This window comes from Quercus robur, chromosome 8, assembly GCF_932294415.1.
Source record: "Quercus robur chromosome 8, dhQueRobu3.1, whole genome shotgun sequence".
In the NCBI taxonomy this organism is placed as follows: domain Eukaryota; kingdom Viridiplantae; phylum Streptophyta; class Magnoliopsida; order Fagales; family Fagaceae; genus Quercus; species Quercus robur.
This window is the reverse complement of record NC_065541.1, coordinates 48,623,842-48,640,925: the sequence shown is the minus strand read 5'-3', so window position 1 is coordinate 48,640,925 and position 17,084 is coordinate 48,623,842. Positions and strand designations below refer to the sequence as shown.

Sequence of the window (17,084 nt, the reverse complement as noted above, 5' to 3'; positions counted from 1 at the left end):
TCAAGGTCCTTACTCTCTTCAATCGCTATCACTTTAGCACGAAAGCTTTCCGGCAATGATCGAAGGATCTTCCTTACTATTTTAGAATCCTCCATTTTCTCCCCTAAATTGAACTTGCTGACAACCACCTCATTCAGCTTGCTATAGAAAGAGTCAAAGGACTCATCCTCACTCATTTTGAGCTCTTCAAACCGAGTGGTCAACATCCGCAGCTTGGTGTCTTTCACTTTTTTCGTGCCTTCGTAGGTGGTCTCCAATATCTCCCATGCTTCCTTGGCAATGGTAATGTGAGAAATCCTGTGAAATTCATCTGGAGACACATCACAGAAAATCGCATTAAGTGCTTTACTGTTAGCATTAGATGCAGCAAGTGCTGCCTTATCCCATGTGGATTTGGCTTCCTCAGGCCTGGTCCAACCTATATCAACAGCATCCCAAATTGATTCATCAATGGAATATAAAAATGCTCTCATGCGAACCTTCCAAAAAGCATAATTACTACCATCAAAATATGGACGTGCATTTAGGGATTGAGACCGGTCCATCTCAATATGGGGTCAAGGATCACACTATGGTAATGAAACCAATAAAAGTGTACCCGCTTTGATACCAATTGAAATTTCAAATAGTGTATAAAACACCCTTGAACGTTTAGACCCCCAATTACACAATAATCAATTCAAGCTTTATGACAAACAACTAGTGTGCGGAAAATGAACATAAGCTATACACAGAATTGGTAAACAATCTAAGCCAATTAAAATCGCATCCACAGCAGAAAATAAAAGGCAAAGATTAAGGGAAGAGAGATGCAAACACAAGGACAACACAACGATGTGTTATCGAAGAGGAAACCGAAGCCCTCGGCGTAAAACCTCTCCGCCGCCCTCCAACCGGTAAGTAATCCACTAGAAAATATAGTTGGGATACATGAACAGTAATAGACCCTCCAAGCCTAATCTACCCAGTGTACCTAAGCCCTCCAAGCTTCTTGCTCCAACGAGGTTGCGCCGAACCTATTTCTTTTCTAACTTCCCGGATTCTGCTACTTGACCATAGCATCAACCAATGTAAATTGGTTCCTTCTTAACTGCTTCCCAGAACACCAAACAGCCCTCTCATAGTAATGGATATGGTGAGAAAATGTTTTGGTAAAAATGCCTCTCAAGGATTTAACAATGGAGAGGAAGAGAGTAGAGGAATTTGAAGAGTCTCTTATGTGAAGATTGTGGATGAATCAATCTTGTTTTTCTCTAGGGTTTCTCTCTCAAAATTCTCTCTGGAAGCTCTCTTTCTTTCGTGGGTATAAAGGGTATTTATACTGGGGTGAGAATGGAATGTGAAGAGTCAGGTTTTTCAAAACAGGGTTGGCTCGCAACTTGGCCTCGCGGTTTGACTGAGTCGCGAGATCCAGCCGTGAGATAACAGAACGACTAGTTGTCCTATTTTGTCCTGTAGTGCTCCAGCTAGCATGATGCTTCAACTTTTGGCATGCCTGGCACGTGTGCATCTTCTAGCGGCTTGCAGCCGCGAGTCACCCGCGAGTTTTTGTTTTTCTTGCACACTCTTGAGCATTTCATCACACTATCTCACTCACTACCCTTATAAAAATCCCACCTAAATACAGGATTACTAATTATTGAAATACAAGCAAATTTGGCACGGAATAAAGCCAACAAGATGGTTGATTAAATTCAACCTTACAGTATTTGTAAAATATATGGAAGTGTGAGATAGATAATATGAAGGTTAAATATAGTGAATACATGAGATTATTTGTGTTATGGGTTATGTTGCTTTCTAAGAAGGGAGATTTTGTATGAGAAATAAAGAATGAGATGGAGATGTGTTTTGAGTAGCAAAAATGATGAAGTTTCAGAATAATGGAGTGTGGGAAAGATGGGTAATGGATAATGATATGTTGTAATATGTGTGTTGTGTTGTTATCTATGAAGAGGGACTTTGTAAGAGAGATGGGGAAGTGTGAAAATGTGTATTTTGCAGCAAAATGAGTGAAGCTTCTGCATAAGAGGGTGAGAAAGGGATGGATTGGTCTCTCCTTAAATGTGTAGCTTGGTCCTCTTTATATAGAGCCAAGTATGTAACTAGATCAGAACTTAGTTGAAGGGAAAATTAGCAAATAAGGAAAAATCCTTGGCAAAGTAAGTGGTTTCATCGGTGGGACTTTGCTTTTTAGCCGAAAGAAGAAAGCTAGAGACTTTAAGACTGATGTTATAGCTGTAACAGTTGTTACAGCTGAAAGATGTCATCCAAATGACACCTTGCTTGGAGGAAAAAATATTTGGCATTAAAGTCATGGTTTGGCTAAAAATGGCAAGATAAACTTTGTGGGATCCTCTTGTTTCTGACAGCTAGCTGCTAGGATTGGGCATTGATGGGCAAATGACATCATTTTAAGACATGTGTCAACTTGCTGGAGTTTCTACAGCTTCTGCTAGAGCTGTTTCAGCTTTGGCTGGAGCTGTTGCAGATTGTGCAGAAGCTGTTGCAGCTTCCTTTGGAGCTGTTATTGATATTTTCGGCTAAGTTTCCTCTCTTGAAAAATTATATATTTAGTCCATATATAATTTTGGTAAGTAATAGACTAGTTGGTTGATGTTTGATGAAGTCTTAGAGATGTAAAAATGGTCTTTTTGTATTTTAACCAAATCTTGGAGAGTAAGGAGAGTATTTAATGCTAGATATGAGATACTAATACGTATTTAGCCATGTGCTTGAAATTGATTTATATGAAAATAATAATATGATATAATTATATTTTAAAACTTATATCATATGATGGTTATTAATTTTTATGTAAAGAGCATGGGGAGTTTTATCATTTTAAGTATTATGTGATATGAGAGATTTACCAAATGTTACCTATTGCACACTGACCCGTCAGAGTTCAGGGAATTGAGGAAGACATGCCAAACAACATGCTTTCTTTTATCAACTTTGAACCACTGGAGTTTTACTGAACATATTTCTTGGCCCTCCAAATCATGACTTCCAAAATTCCCCTGATGAGACTTATGAGCTTGGATCATGAGCCAAAAATGAGATGATGTGTTATGAGCTTGAACCATGGGCTTTGATGCATTTTTTGTGTAAATGTGGGTTCTTTTGGGCTTTAGAAGAGATTTTCCCAAAATTCATGATAGCGTTGATGTGGTGCAGGTCGCCAATAAAATGAAGTCATGTGGTGTGAAAAATTTGTCCTCAACAAGGTGTTTTACACACTATTTGAACATTCAATTTACAAGAAGTTTTGTAGCTTATTAGCATCCTCTATGGGTAGAACCAAATGATAAATTTGTGTCCTTCGTTAATTGTAATGATTAAACTATCAAGGAAAAAAAAAGCTGTTTATTTAATTTTTGGATAATTTTATAAAAACACACTAAAATCTGACTTTATTTCAAATTAAGCCCTAAAATTATAATTATATCAAACAAAACCTTTCAGTTTTAAAATTATCACAATATGAGCCACGAGTAAGTATCTTTCAACTAGGGGGTGTTTATTGGCAGGAGTGACAGAGTTTGAAAAGGTTTCTTAGGCCACCCTGCCAACGTTGGTTTCCTAAAAACGCAAATTGTCGTCTCATTGCCGAATTGATATTCTAGAAATTTTGGCGGCCACCATCACATGAGAGAGAGAGAGAGAGAGAGAGAGAGAGAGAGAGAGAGAGAGAGAGAGAGAGAGAGAGAGAGAGAGAGAGAGAGAGATTTTAAAACTATTACCCACACAACAAATCAACCATAATCAAACCCACCACCTGCATAATAAATCAATAAATTTGGGCTGATGCTAGGTTTATTTAGTTGAAGAAGAAGCAGATTTAGGTTGATGTTTGTTGACAACTGTTTCAACTAATATCAAAAAGCCAAAGCTTTCGCCAAACACTGCATCATTCATCGTTGACAACCCCACATGGTTGTTCGAATAACTATATATATATAGTTGACTAAGATTTACCTCTAAATAGTCAGTAGTTCTGTAGCTCAGATGACACTTCCTTGTGTTTCCAATAGAGGTATCGATGGTTCAAATCCTCTCTTTTATTGTAATTGTGGAATGAACGAATTTTTGCTCCAAATATATTTGACATGTGACGAATTATTATAAGATTATTCTTGTGTATTATTTAAGCAAGTTCGCACGATTCATAAAAAAATAGTGTGACTACAACTACACATGGATTTTATCTTTAATTTTCACATGGTAAGTGTAGGGACACAATTATTCAGCGACCCAAGAATGACATTGGGCTCGTATGTAAAAGGCCCGAACAATATAATTCATAGAGAGTGGGCTAGAAAGGCTGGACCTTGGTCGTTGAACGGCGGTTTAGTCATGATTTTCATGGAAGCTCATACGAAGGTAGGTTTGGCCAGGATAGTTAGGCTTCACATCGGTGTAGCTCGGAGGGTTTGAGTCCTCGGAGTTAGTCCGAGGAGCATCACATTCTTCCCATTCTTCTTTTTGTAGGATCTTTTTTCCTTCTCCCCCTTCGTCCCTGGCTCTCTTCCCCTTTTATACCAGTGTTTACTTCCCATTTTTCGTCTACGTGTCAGTTTTTCCTTTTTTGGGGTAATGACTCGTCCTATCAATCCATACGTCAGAGTGGTTGGGGGTGGTTGGGAAAAGTTAAATAGCATGGTCTGGAGTATGGGCTTGTCAGACGCAGGGCTCCACATTACGGTGTTGGCAACTTTCTCCCTTGTACTGCTCTTGTACTGTGATTGTCCTTTTCTTCAGGCGTTTTGTGAGGTGTTAAGTGTGAGATCATCCTCGGCCACATCCTTGGGCCTTTGAGGGGCTTTCATCATACGTCCTCGGTAGTAGGGCTCCTCGGCCTGGGCTTTGAGCCCTGAATACAAAGTGGGCTGGGACCTTAGATTTCGGGCCCCATAATAGCCCCTCAAAATCCTACTGCCCGGCCTCGTTGTTGGGGAGGAGGGTTTTGGTAATGTTAGGCCCAAACCATGACTGGCCCAGCTCAACATTTCTTTAATGCCGGGGTTTTTTCGTTTGCATGGGGGGCGCGCCAAATTGTGAGACATCCCTCTAGATTTTCTCACGCGGCGCCTTTGACGTTTCAGTGTTCGAGGCGTTCCATTAATATGTCTCCTTCATGAGGCTATCCCCACTTTATGGTTGCAGGCGGCGCTTGGAGCTGAGCAAAGACTATCTCGTCCGTAGCATTTCTTAGGAACATGTGTAGATTAAATGCCACCGATTTGCCCTCTATATAAGTAGGATAGGGGGTTACTCCTCCTACATATAAACCCTTTGGCTCCCTCCCAATTCATAATTCTTCCGCCATACTCACAATCTCCATCTCCAGTGCCATCCACCCTCAGAGCAATATGTCTGAAGCATGGGTGGGGATGAAGGATCTATATCCGCTTCAGAGGCACCGAATCTTTCCAAAACTCAAGGTGTTGCGGTCTGGACAGGGAAGACATAGACTCAAGATGATCTTTCGCTATGATAATGTGGGGATGATATCTCTGCCTCTTTCAGTCAAAATCCGAAGCAGGCACTGGTCGCATCAGATTCTTGGTGCATCAGAAGTAAGGTTTTCCGTCATCAGCGCCGTCTGCTTTATCGCAGGCGTGGCTAACATGGAGGCTCATCAACTTCCGGCTCCCTGCACCTTTTCTTCAACGGTGCCAGCCTCAAGTTGGGCTCTCTGCACCTTTTCTTCAACGGTGCTAGCCCCAAGTTGGGTTCTTTTGCTACCTGAGTTATAGGCATGTAAAAGTATTGAGGAATGGTCTCCTTAGACAACATTTTGGAACTGCAACATCCCTCTTCCCTGCACCTTTTCTTCGGCTTTTTCTTCACTCTTCTTGTATCTTTTCTTTCCGCTTATGTAGTTAGCTTTTAGTACAAGCTTATTTAAGCTTTTTCATTGTATGTTGTACTATCTCTTTGTGCTAATAAAAGATGAATTTGTTTCCCTCAAAATACTTTTCCTTTCTACGGCAATTACTTTGTGAATGGATATGCTACATGTGTATTTTCCTTTAGTAATACTTAGGACAAGAAGCCTTGTAACAGAAAGCCATTAATTTGAACCTATTGAAGCTATCAAATATAATAATATCAATCAATAGCTGATTAAACTTATGAGACTAACCGAGGTAACAGCTGAGTGTACCGTGACGCGTGTGAGGCAGTTGCCCGAGAATGAGAAACCCAAAATAAACCATCCGAGACGGTTGCCGTGTAGTGTTGAATTTTGGCCATGTTTTCAATAACACCTGGTCTCTGATCCGAGGACCGAGGTATGATTGTACCGGATTCTGTTCAAAACTTGTACTTTTTCTTTTTAAGTAGTTGGTTTCCCTGTAGGCTTGAGTCCGAGGACCATACAAGGCCTTGGTTCTGTCCAAAACTTGTATTTTTTCTTTTTAAGTAGTTGGTTTCCCCATAGGCTTGAGTCCGAGGACCATACAAGGCCTTGGTTCTGTCCAAAACTTGTATTTTTTCTTTTAAGTAGTTGGTTTCCCCATAGGCTTGAGTCCGAGGACCATACAAGGCCTTGGTTCTGTCCGAAACTTGTTTTTCTTTTAAGTAGTTGGTTTCTCCATAGGCTTGAGTCCGAGGACCATACAAGGCCTTGGTTCTGTCCAAAACTTGTATTTTTTCTTTTAAGTAGTTGGTTTCCCCATAGGCTTGAGTCCGAGGACCATACAAGGCCTTGGTTCTGTCCAAAACTTGTATTTTTTCTTTCAAGTAATTGGTTTCCCCATAGGCTTGAGTCTGAGGACCATACAAGGCGTTGGTTCTGTCCAAAACTTGTATTTTTTCTTTTAAGTAGTTGGTTTCCCCATAGGCTTGAGTCCGAGGACCATACAAGGCCTTGGTTCTGTCCAAAACTTGTATTTTTTCTTTCAAGTAGTTGGTTTCCCCATAGGCTTGAGTCCGAGGACCATACAAGGCCTTGGTTCTGTCCAAAACTTGTATTTTTTCTTTTAAGTAGTTGGTTTCCCCATAGGCTTGAGTCCGATGACCATACAAGGCCTTGGTTCTGTCCAAAACTTGTATTTTTTCTTTCAAGTAGTTGGTTTCCCCATAGGCTTGAGTCCGAGGATCATACAAGGCCTTGGTTCTGTCCAAAACTGGTATTCATTTACTTATTTATTTACTTTTCGAAGGTTAGCCCCTCGACCAAGGTGGGGAGAGTTAGCTTGATGTTGGAAGCTCCTAGAGCTGCCCGTGCCATCGGCACTGCGAGGCGTAACCCCTGGCGGAAATTTATGTCGGAGTAACAACTGCATGTCGCTGGAAATGGAGGAACCTTTGCAGACATCTGCTTGATAGAGGCTTGACTCCACCACCACTTGCGCCAACGAGTAAGCCTTTCCCACAGACGGCGCCAATTATAGGGACACAATTATTCAGCGACCCAAGAATGACATTGGGCTCGTATGTAAAAGGCCCGAACAATATAATTCATAGAGAGTGGGCTAGAAAGGCTGGACCTTGGTCGTTGAACGGCGGTTTAGTCATGATTTTCATGGAAGCTCATACGAAGGTAGGTTTGGCCAGGATAGTTAGGTTTCACATCGGTGTAGCTCGGAGGGTTTGAGTCCTCGGACTTAGTCCGAGGAGCATCACATTCTTCCCATTCTTCTTTTTGTAGGATCTTTTTTCCTCCTCCCCCTTTGTCCTTGGCTCTCTTCCCCTTTTATACCAGTGTTTACTTCCCGTTTTTCGCCTACGTGTCAGTTTTTCCTTTTTTGGGGTAATGACTCGTCCTATCAATCCATACGTCAGAGTGGTTGGGGGTGGTTGGGAAAAGTTAAATAGCATGGTCTGGAGTATGGGCTTGTCAAACGCAGGGCTCCACATTACGGAGTTGGCAGCTTTCTCCCTTGTACTGCTCTTGTACTGTGATTGTCCTTTTCTTCAGGCGTTTTGTGAGGTGTTGAGCGTGAGATCGTCCTCGGCCACATCCTTGGGCCTTTGAGGGGCTTTCATCATACGTCCTCGGCAGTAGGGCTCCTCGGCCTGGGTTTTAGGCCCTGAATACAAAGTGGGCTGGGACCTCAGATTTCAGGCCCCACAGTAAGTTTTTTATTTTTTATTTTATATAAGATAAAAATTTTACCCTAGCCTTATCTAAGTGTATGTGTGTGAAGTTCATTTTTAAAAACTTGAACCTTGACCTTAACCCTTACCCCCCATACTTTATAATCATTTATATTTGTAGAGTGACTATCGCATCAAATATGTGTAATGGCACACGGAAAGTTGGAAGATAGCTCCAAAACATATTTGGAGGCAAACTTTTTTTTATCCAAAAAAAAAAAAAAAAAAAAGAAAAAAAAAAAGGAGGGGGGGTGTTAAATCGCTAGTTAGAACACCGTCTCTCCAAACAAGACAAAAAGCGTCCTTAGAAACAGCGTTTTATGAAATCAAATAAGTAGCAAAAACGTAAAAAAAGGAAGATAGATTGCGAAAGGCAAAAAAGAAAGGAAGATAGGCATGGGAACTGTAACAATGGGGCCATGGAAGCAGCTTCTTCTCAGCGCATTGGACTCCAATTCCCACCTCAAGCACTCTTCCTATTTTCAACTTGTGCCTTCATTTTTCCCACATCTTTTATTTTTCTCTTGCTTTCTTTCTTTCTTTGAAAACATCGTCTGTAATTGTTGTTTTTGTTGTTGTTGTTTTCAGGCTACGATTGGATCAAATGGGAGACCTTCAAACCGCACTCTGGTTTTCAGAGGATTTCAAGAGAACACTGACCAGATCCAAATCAACACTGATTCCCGAACTCACAAGGTTCCTTTTATTTTCCTTATTTAGACACTTTAATTCTTTTTAAAGACTTCAAATTTGTGTTTTAATTCACATGGGGATTTTATTTTTCCTGGTTTAAGATGTAATTATGATCTGGGTTTTGTGTTTTATTGAAGATTGAGCCGTTGGGCTTGGATTTTGGCTTAAAACTATGCTAATTGAAGTTATTGTTCACTGCCCATTTGCTTTTCCATGGCGTTTTTAGTGGGCTATGTTGAGTATTGTGGTTTGTAGTAATTGAGAATCTGCTTGTTGAGGTTTAATTTTTTGGCTTACTATGCAGATAGAGGATCTTAAGCATTGCCCATTTGCTGAGGTAATAATTCTCTAAGGTATAATCCAAAAATTATGTCAAAAAATATATTTTCCTATAATTTAGCTGTACTACTATACTGCATTCCCACCATTGATTGCTGAAGCTTGTCTCCCAGTTTGGTAATTTTGTGTTCTTAGGTCTATCCTAAACTTGAAATTTGATTTTTAGATATGTTGGTATTTTACTGACTCTTGGGAGCAATTCCGGATCAATGGGAAAATTGATATCATTGATGCATCAACTACTGATCCCAAGAAACTTCAGGTAAGACTTGGTCTTATTTGTGATTTCAAGCTCATTGTAAATGCCTCATTTTGAAAATTCTTTGATAGTGTAGAGATATGGAATTCATCCTAGTTACAAGAAAAATCTATAGGTTTAGAAATATGCTCCTGTAAGTGTATGTATTTGATGGCACATGCGAATAATAATGGCTTGCTAAATTTTTAGAAGGAAAAACCATTTGGTTCATAATAAGTGAAGCCACATTTTGATGTTAACAAAATTCATAATGACATATGTCAGTAACCTGGAATTTGCATGTCTTGTTTAACTATATTATTGATGTGTAAAAGCTTGGTTTTGTGATGCATATAAAGATTTGCAATTTTCATAATGTTTTATGCAAACTGTTGATGTAAGACAGGACAGATAGCCTGTGTTGTTATATCTTGAGAGAGCGGAAAGGCTATTAAAGTAATTGTTGATTTGCAAATATCCAATGTGAAGTTCTAATTTTTATCCAACAGTAAACTGATTACATACACTGCACAATCTTTAGTGATGATCCTTGAGAGGCCATGGTAATAAAACTAAAAATGGAGATGATGGTGGCTGGGTCTGGCCTTCATGATATAAGTGACTGGTGTGGATAGCGATTGAGGTTCTGTTTAGTTACTAGAGGTTGTAGAATGATGTTTGGTACAAAAGCTTTGCTTGTTATGCTTTGGTGTTGTTAAAGACAGTGGAGGAGGATAAAGGTTTGGGGGCTGTGGGCTTTTATGATAGGTTTGGTGTTTCAAATGATGGGGTTTTATGGTGATCTTGGGTGGTGATGTGTGGAAATTAGAAGAAGAATAGTGGCTGTGGGTGGTGGATTGGGATGGTTTTGGATAGAAATTTGAGGAAGAATGAGTTCTATTAGGGCTTTTTCCCCGAGTCCATGATATCTGCAAGTTTTTTATAATGGCTGGAGTAATATTAGCATGCTTGGCCTAAGGTACGTAAAGTTTAAATTTTTAACCCCTAGGTTGGCAAATTAAACTTTACATAACAGTTGAGGAAAGTATCATTTCCCCATTTTAGAAAGAAAAGGGACTGAAAAAAATGAAGAGCTTCAAATTTCTGGAAATTTTTAATTTTTTTTTTTTTTGGAATAAGCTAATTGAGAATTTTAAATGATTTGAACCCTACAACACCTCTATCAACATACCGTCACCTCACCTTGCCTCCACTCAAACACACCACAGCCACCACCGTAGTCCCAAATGCGATTCCAAGTTGTCCTTAACCACATTGTCACAAACAAAACCAGCACCATAAGCCCATGATTGGTTTAAAATGCTACGTTAACCTCAAATTTTCGCTACACAAAACTAATTATCAAAAAAAAAATTTGGCTACACAAAACTTGCCCACATGCACTTTAAGAACATGAAGTTAAATAGACTATAACATTTGATTCCCTTTGGGTAAATTGCAATTTTCCACCCAAAATATGAAGTCAAGATGCTGCACAAAATTCTCAAAGATATTTTTAGGGAAAATAGAACTTTGTCTATGTCTATGCTTGGTGTCATATATTTTGTTCATAACCGATACCAAGTCCGGGAAAAGGGAGAGGGTTGCAGTAGGCTGATGACCAACATAAAATTTAGTCACTTAATTAGGAATGGATCCAATATAGATGCTCATTGGGGCATTCCCTGCTAGCAATGTGCCACATCAGAATTTAGGACTAAACCCATGTTGTTGTTGTATTTGCAGGGAAAATATAATAAGAGGGAGAAACCTAAGAGTCCATACCTAGGATTGACTAGAGAGACAAAAATAGAAGGCCCGGCTTTAGCACTAAGGGTCGTTTGAAGTTTGCACCAAGCATTGGAAGGAAATTCCCAACCAAAATATATTAATTAATGATCACGTTATCTATAATAGAGAATTCTAAGGCCTATAAATAGGATTCCCAAGTTACATCAAGGAAGCAAGGGAAATAACTTCATAACCAAGTAAGAAAACGAGACAACTTGTAACTAATTACATATAATACGAAAAAAAAAAAAAAAAAAAAAAAAAAAAAAAAAAAATTCTAAAAAGTTTAGCATCAACCAGCATTAATTATGATCAATCAGGTCCATTAGAATCAATCAACATCAATTTGGTCAATGGGCATATTCGGTGTTTGCACCAAGTTAATAGAAGTTCATTAAACTTTAAATGTGAGCAATCAAACTGTTGGGTTAGTTGCAATGCCTCACTACTTTTAAAGTTTTTCCAAATTTTAGTTATGCTTAACTATCAAATTTACGTGTGTATCTTGTCATAATATAAAATTAAAAGGCCAAGAGTCTAGTAACCCAACTGGAACCTTCAATAGAGACGTTTAAGACTCAAATCCTCTCTCTTGTTGTAACTATTGAATTATCAAAAGGATAATAATAAATTAAAAGGGGAAAAAATTATTAGGAAAAAAATGTGAAGAGAAAAATGCTTCACTTGCATATTGTCACCAAACAAATGCAAATGATAATAATTAACCTTGTTTCCCTCAATAGTTTCCCAAATATATTTATTTTTTAAAATCATGTAATAAGCATTTTCAAGGTTATAATTTAGGTTGCATCGACACGCTATTTTTGGCGAAGTACCAGTGTTTGACACGTGTCGGACACGGATACCGGCACGACTGGCTGGACTCCGATGTCTGAGTGGTGTCTTTTTTCTCTTTTTTTTCGGTTCTTCGACACAGTGCCGATGCGGTGTACACACCAGCAGTGAAAAAAAAAAAAAAAAAAAGAACAGAAAATCATAGATTTTGATGGATGGACAAATCATTACCGTTGATTTTGTGATATACCCTAAAACAAAAAAGCTTAGAGTCTGAGAAGTCATTATTGTGAAAGTTCCTCCAAGGGTTCGATCGGTTGGTCTATTCTTTGATAGTGCGGGGGTTTGGCCCAGATAAGGTTTGTTGGAAGCCTGCAAGGAATAAAGGTTTTTAGGTTAGAGATTATTATAACTCCTTCTACCCTTCTACTCTTGTTTCCTTTCCATGGAGAATGATATGGCAATCGAAGGTTCCTCCAAGGGTTGCTTTCTTTTCTTGGTTTGCTTCCTTAGGTAAGATCTTAACAACAGATAACCTTCGTAAAAGACAAGTGATAGTGCTTGACTGGTGCTATATGTGTAAGAGGTGTGGGGAGTCGGTGGATCATCTTTTACTTCATTGCTTCATAGCTTGGGAGTTGTGGACCTGTGGTCTTTGGTTTTCTGCTTGTTTGGTATTCAATGGGTTATGCCTCATACTGTTCTTGAGTTGTTTGACACTTGGCAAGGGAAGTTTGTGCAACATCATCACATTGATGTTTGGAAATTAGTACCTCATTGCTTGATTTGGTGTATTTGGTGTGAAAGGAATGCTAGAAGCTTTGAGGGTTGTGAACATTCTTTGCTAGAGATTAAGTCTTTTTTCTTACACACTCTCTTTGAATGGAGTGTGGTCTTTTCTCATTTTTCTTGTTCTTCATTTTCTATTTTTCTTGACCATTGTTCTTTTGTTTCTTGATCTGTGCCCCCATAGTACATCCCCAATGTACTCGGCTTGGCAATTTTTCTATTATTAATAATATTCTTACGTTATTTATAAAAAAAAAAGTCATTACCGTGAAAGTTGAAACCCACAGCTCAACCCTCCCTCTAGCCTCTGCCCGCTACCCCCTGTCCCTCGCTGGTGCTAGATCGGGCCAATCGGCGAGTCGGCGAGCTCCATAGACAATTGCCATTGACGCTGTGCCTTCTGTCCCTTCTGATCTCTCTCTCTCTCAGCATGGACAAGTCTGACCTCTTCTCTTCTCTCTCTCTGTTTTTTTTTTTTTTTTTTTTTTTCTTTCTTTTAGATATGCTTTGGCTGAATGGGTGCACTGTTAGTGTTACTTGTAACACATTTTTTTTTTAATCCCACTCTCACTGTCACTGTGTTATACTGTGTGTATATATATATTTTAAATTATTATTTTTTGTTTCTTTACTCAGCCTTTTGCTTTATAAATTGTAATGTTTATTATGATTTTAGTGGTTTCTGTTTTTGTGTGTCCTGCTATAGTTTTATTTATTTAAACTTTTGGTTTGTACTCTAAACATTTTATGTGTATAATTGTACTACTTTGGGTTTTAGTTTACTTATTTGTAGTTCTTACAGAATTTAAATTCTAGACATAAACGTATTTTATGTCTAAAAATATAAAAAAATATGCCTAAATATAAATTTTAATTAATTATTTAATTACCATGTCTACGTCGTGTCGTATCCTTATTTTTCAAAAATTGCAGTACCCCTGTGTCCATGTCCGTGTCGTATCCGTACCCGTATCCGTGTCGGTGCAACTTAGGTTATAATGGGATTGGTGAAATTTTAACTGTGATTGAATATCACAACTAATCTAATTATTTACGGGGTTGATAATTTCACCTATGGAATATTGCAACTCTTCTAATAAACTAGGGGGTTGATGGCTCAAATTTAAAGTTTTAGGAGGACATTACAATCGAACTTGTAGTTTGGTTTGGGGTTTCTTGGGTCCTACAAGAACGGTACTAGATCTTCTTTTTGGTTGGAGGAATTGGTTGGGGATACACTTGTTAGACATTTGGAATTTAGTTGTGCTTGATGTAGTGTAAATGGAGGGAGCATTATAGATGTACGTGTGAGGATGTTGATACTTCGGGAGACCAATTGCTTGCTTCATTTAGTGGTTAATTTTTACAATTGGTCTTGGGCTATGGTACTCACATCTAGTGATTCCCTCTATCTGTTTATTAGTTCTCTTTCTCTTTTGTAACTAATTTTTTGTTTTTTTCTTTTTCTTGCTTGTACTATTTGACTGCTTTGTACTCTTTTTTCTTAAAGTAGTATTTTTAGTATAGATTTTTCTTATATAAAAAAGGAAAACTACAATTTAAACCCCCCCCCCCCCCCCCCCCTCTTTCTCTTTTCCTTTTTTCTTCAACCAAATCCTAAGTGGATGTTAGAAACTCTGGACTGATTTTCAGGCCAAACCATACCTCTTAAGTCTTAGTGCTCTACATTATAAATGTTTTATCATTCAAGCTTTGACCTATCTTCAATGCTTACATTTCCTTATACGTTTTAATTCCTAATGCAGCAAAGACAGATATCTTGGTTTGCTAGTTCTCCGAAATCAAGACTGCAGTATTCAGGGCCTAGTCCAGGTCTTCCCTGTCTAAGTGAACAGCCACACCAAGATTTCTTAGATCCTTCCACAGGTCCAGTTGTGGCATTTTGTCTGCTGGTTCTAGATCCAGATCAGGTTTAGTAGCTTCTCTAGTCTTGTATGCATTTTATGATCTAGTTGTTTCCAATTCTTAATGTTATGATATCCAATTATCCCCAGGTTGATTACTTGAATTTGAAGAGCAACCTAAGGGTAAAATTCGCATCTGGACTGAATGTTAATGGAGAGAAGTGCTGGACTTCAGAGATTATCAACCCATAATATCTGCTTTTTGATATTTGGATTCCAATTTGAAACAAGTTGCCAATTAAGAAGTCATTTATCAAATTGATTATAGAGAGATTCTTTTCATGATCTCTCCCTAGTGCATTGTATAAATTGATTTTCTTTTTCTTCTAAAAATAAAAGGGAGATATATTTGTGTAGATGTATGACTTGTAATTCTTTGGTTATGTCTAGATCAGGCAATACAATTCATGACTAGTACTGAAACAGTTAAAAGAGTTTTACATACCTCATTTATGTGAAGCCTTTATTTTGATGTTGTAGATGTCTAGTAGCCTTCAATGCAAAGCATCTTTGCCTAAATGACATCCCATTCCAACATTTGAAAGGAACTTGCGTGGAGGAGACCTATTTGGATGGATGTGACTTTTCCTCCTAATTTTTAATCATGTGTGATTAGGCAATACAATTTATGAGGAATGAGTGACTAGTACTGAAACAGGTAAAGAGTTATGCATATACCTCTTTGATGTGAAATCTTTGATTTGATGTTGTGGATGTCCACTAGCCTTTCCATGCAAAGCATCTTGCCTAAATGAGCATCCCAATCCAACATTGTAAAAGGAAGTGATGGAAATTCTTGTGGAAAGTCCAATCTTTCCCAACTGTGTTTGCGGAATACTCATTTGAGCAAGAGGCTTTTCAATGGAAGGGATAAAAATGCATTTCACCTGCTTTCAACGGAAGAAAATGAGTGGTCCTATTTATCATTGATTTCTTTACGTTACATTACATACTATGTACTGAAAAGTGAAAACCTATGTTGTTTTGAGGGGTGGTTGTACCAGCATTGCTATCCGAGGAAAGCTGGGTTGTTGGATTTACTTTCAATGCTATGAATACTATGACATGTAGGGCTGTTAGCTGCACTTGTTTCTTTGAACAATATTTCCAAGGGCTTTCCTTAAGCCCAATGAAAAATTAACAATGCTATATATGATTAGAGGGAAGATTCGCAATTAAAAACTGTGTTTTTTTTTTTTCTTTTTTATTGAAAACTGTGTCTCTGCTGGTGCTGAAAGAAACCTTGTTTAATATTAGTTCATCACTTTGTTTTTTGGCTGAATTAAAAAAAAAATAAAAAAAAGAGTCTTTGTTGTAAACTCATGGACACTACATTATATGATGATAATTAGTAATATCATGTGTACTACCCGAATCTTGATAGGGTTATCATCATAGACATAATACATTCATTTAAGCATACTCGAATCTCTTAACTCCTACCAAATATAATGTGGAACAATACAAGAACTCCTACTACTATATCACAAACGGTGTTAGTTATTAGTTCATTACTTTATAATTGTGCTTTTAAGTTCTTCAGGAATCTGGTAAGTACTGTACTCCCATGTTTATTGTAAGTATTGTACTCCCCAAGTTTATTGTACTATCATTCTAGTACTACCAGTGCTCTAGTAGTATTTTAATGTTTTTTTGATGAAGTAATATTTTTTTAATTTGGGTTTCTGCTGCACTACATATAATACGATTACTTCTTTTGTTTCACTTATCAGCATCTCTCGAGTTTGAGATTAAAGTGTGATCATGTGGTACATGTATCAAAATGAAAGGGGGGTTTCACATTCGACAAAATTTCTTGGCTTGGATAATTGAACGAATCCCCAGGCCAGTGCTTTGTCCAGAAGATTATCTTGTGGTGGGAGATCAGATGACACAGATGGCGAAGATCATGCTCGGTGGAACCTTACCATGCATGGCTTGTCGCTATTGGACAACCACTGTGAACTAGATTTTCTTTTTAAAGGTATGCAGAATCAATCTTGTACTTCTATCCCCTCTTCATGTATCAAATGAAAGAGTATTTTACTCCGAAGTCCCAACCATATATAGGTGGGTGCTAACCAGTAGCCACCTTTCAAAGGATCTTAGTCATTAACACCAGCTTCTTTGTACTTCCCTTGACTTTCGGGCATGCTACAGATTAGCTGTTAAAGCTAGTTTGTTCTATTTGTCTTCCCGTAAGGAAAATTCTTGTACGATCTCATGTGAGACCCACATGTCATTAAGACATAGGTCTCATGAGACCGTCTCATGAGATACTTTCTTCTTCTTATAATTATTTTTAACGTCTATTGATTATAGTAATTCTAGTGTAAGTTTTGATGAATTTGTTTGGCCTAAATGCAAAAACACTCACCTGAGGTTTGGCTTAGATGCAAAAACAT

General features: G+C 38.2%; 1 protein-coding gene across 1 annotated transcript; it reads left to right on the top strand.

Annotated features, from left to right (window-relative positions):
• The first annotated feature begins 8,430 nt into the window (after positions 1–8,430).
• LOC126696788 (pyridoxine/pyridoxamine 5'-phosphate oxidase 2) lies at positions 8,431–15,158 on the top strand. Its single transcript, XM_050393509.1, has 6 exons — positions 8,431–8,598; positions 8,698–8,805; positions 9,107–9,139; positions 9,308–9,403; positions 14,521–14,685; positions 14,770–15,158. Exons 1-6 carry the CDS (start codon positions 8,506–8,508, stop codon positions 14,869–14,871), a joined length of 597 nt encoding a protein of 198 aa, XP_050249466.1. The 5' UTR covers positions 8,431–8,505; the 3' UTR covers positions 14,872–15,158.
• Positions 15,159–17,084: the final 1,926 nt, after the last annotated feature.

Excerpts from the sequence above, each read along its gene's own strand:
- LOC126696788 (XM_050393509.1), top strand. The coding sequence starts at position 8,506 with ATGGGAACTGTAACAATGGGGCCATGGAAGCAGCTTCTTCTCAGCGCA. Across the intron at positions 8,599-8,697 it reads ACTCTTCCTATTTTCAACTT|GCTACGATTGGATCAAATGG; the intron begins GTGCCTTCATTT and ends TGTTGTTTTCAG. Across the intron at positions 9,404-14,520 it reads CTGATCCCAAGAAACTTCAG|CAAAGACAGATATCTTGGTT; the intron begins GTAAGACTTGGT and ends TTCCTAATGCAG.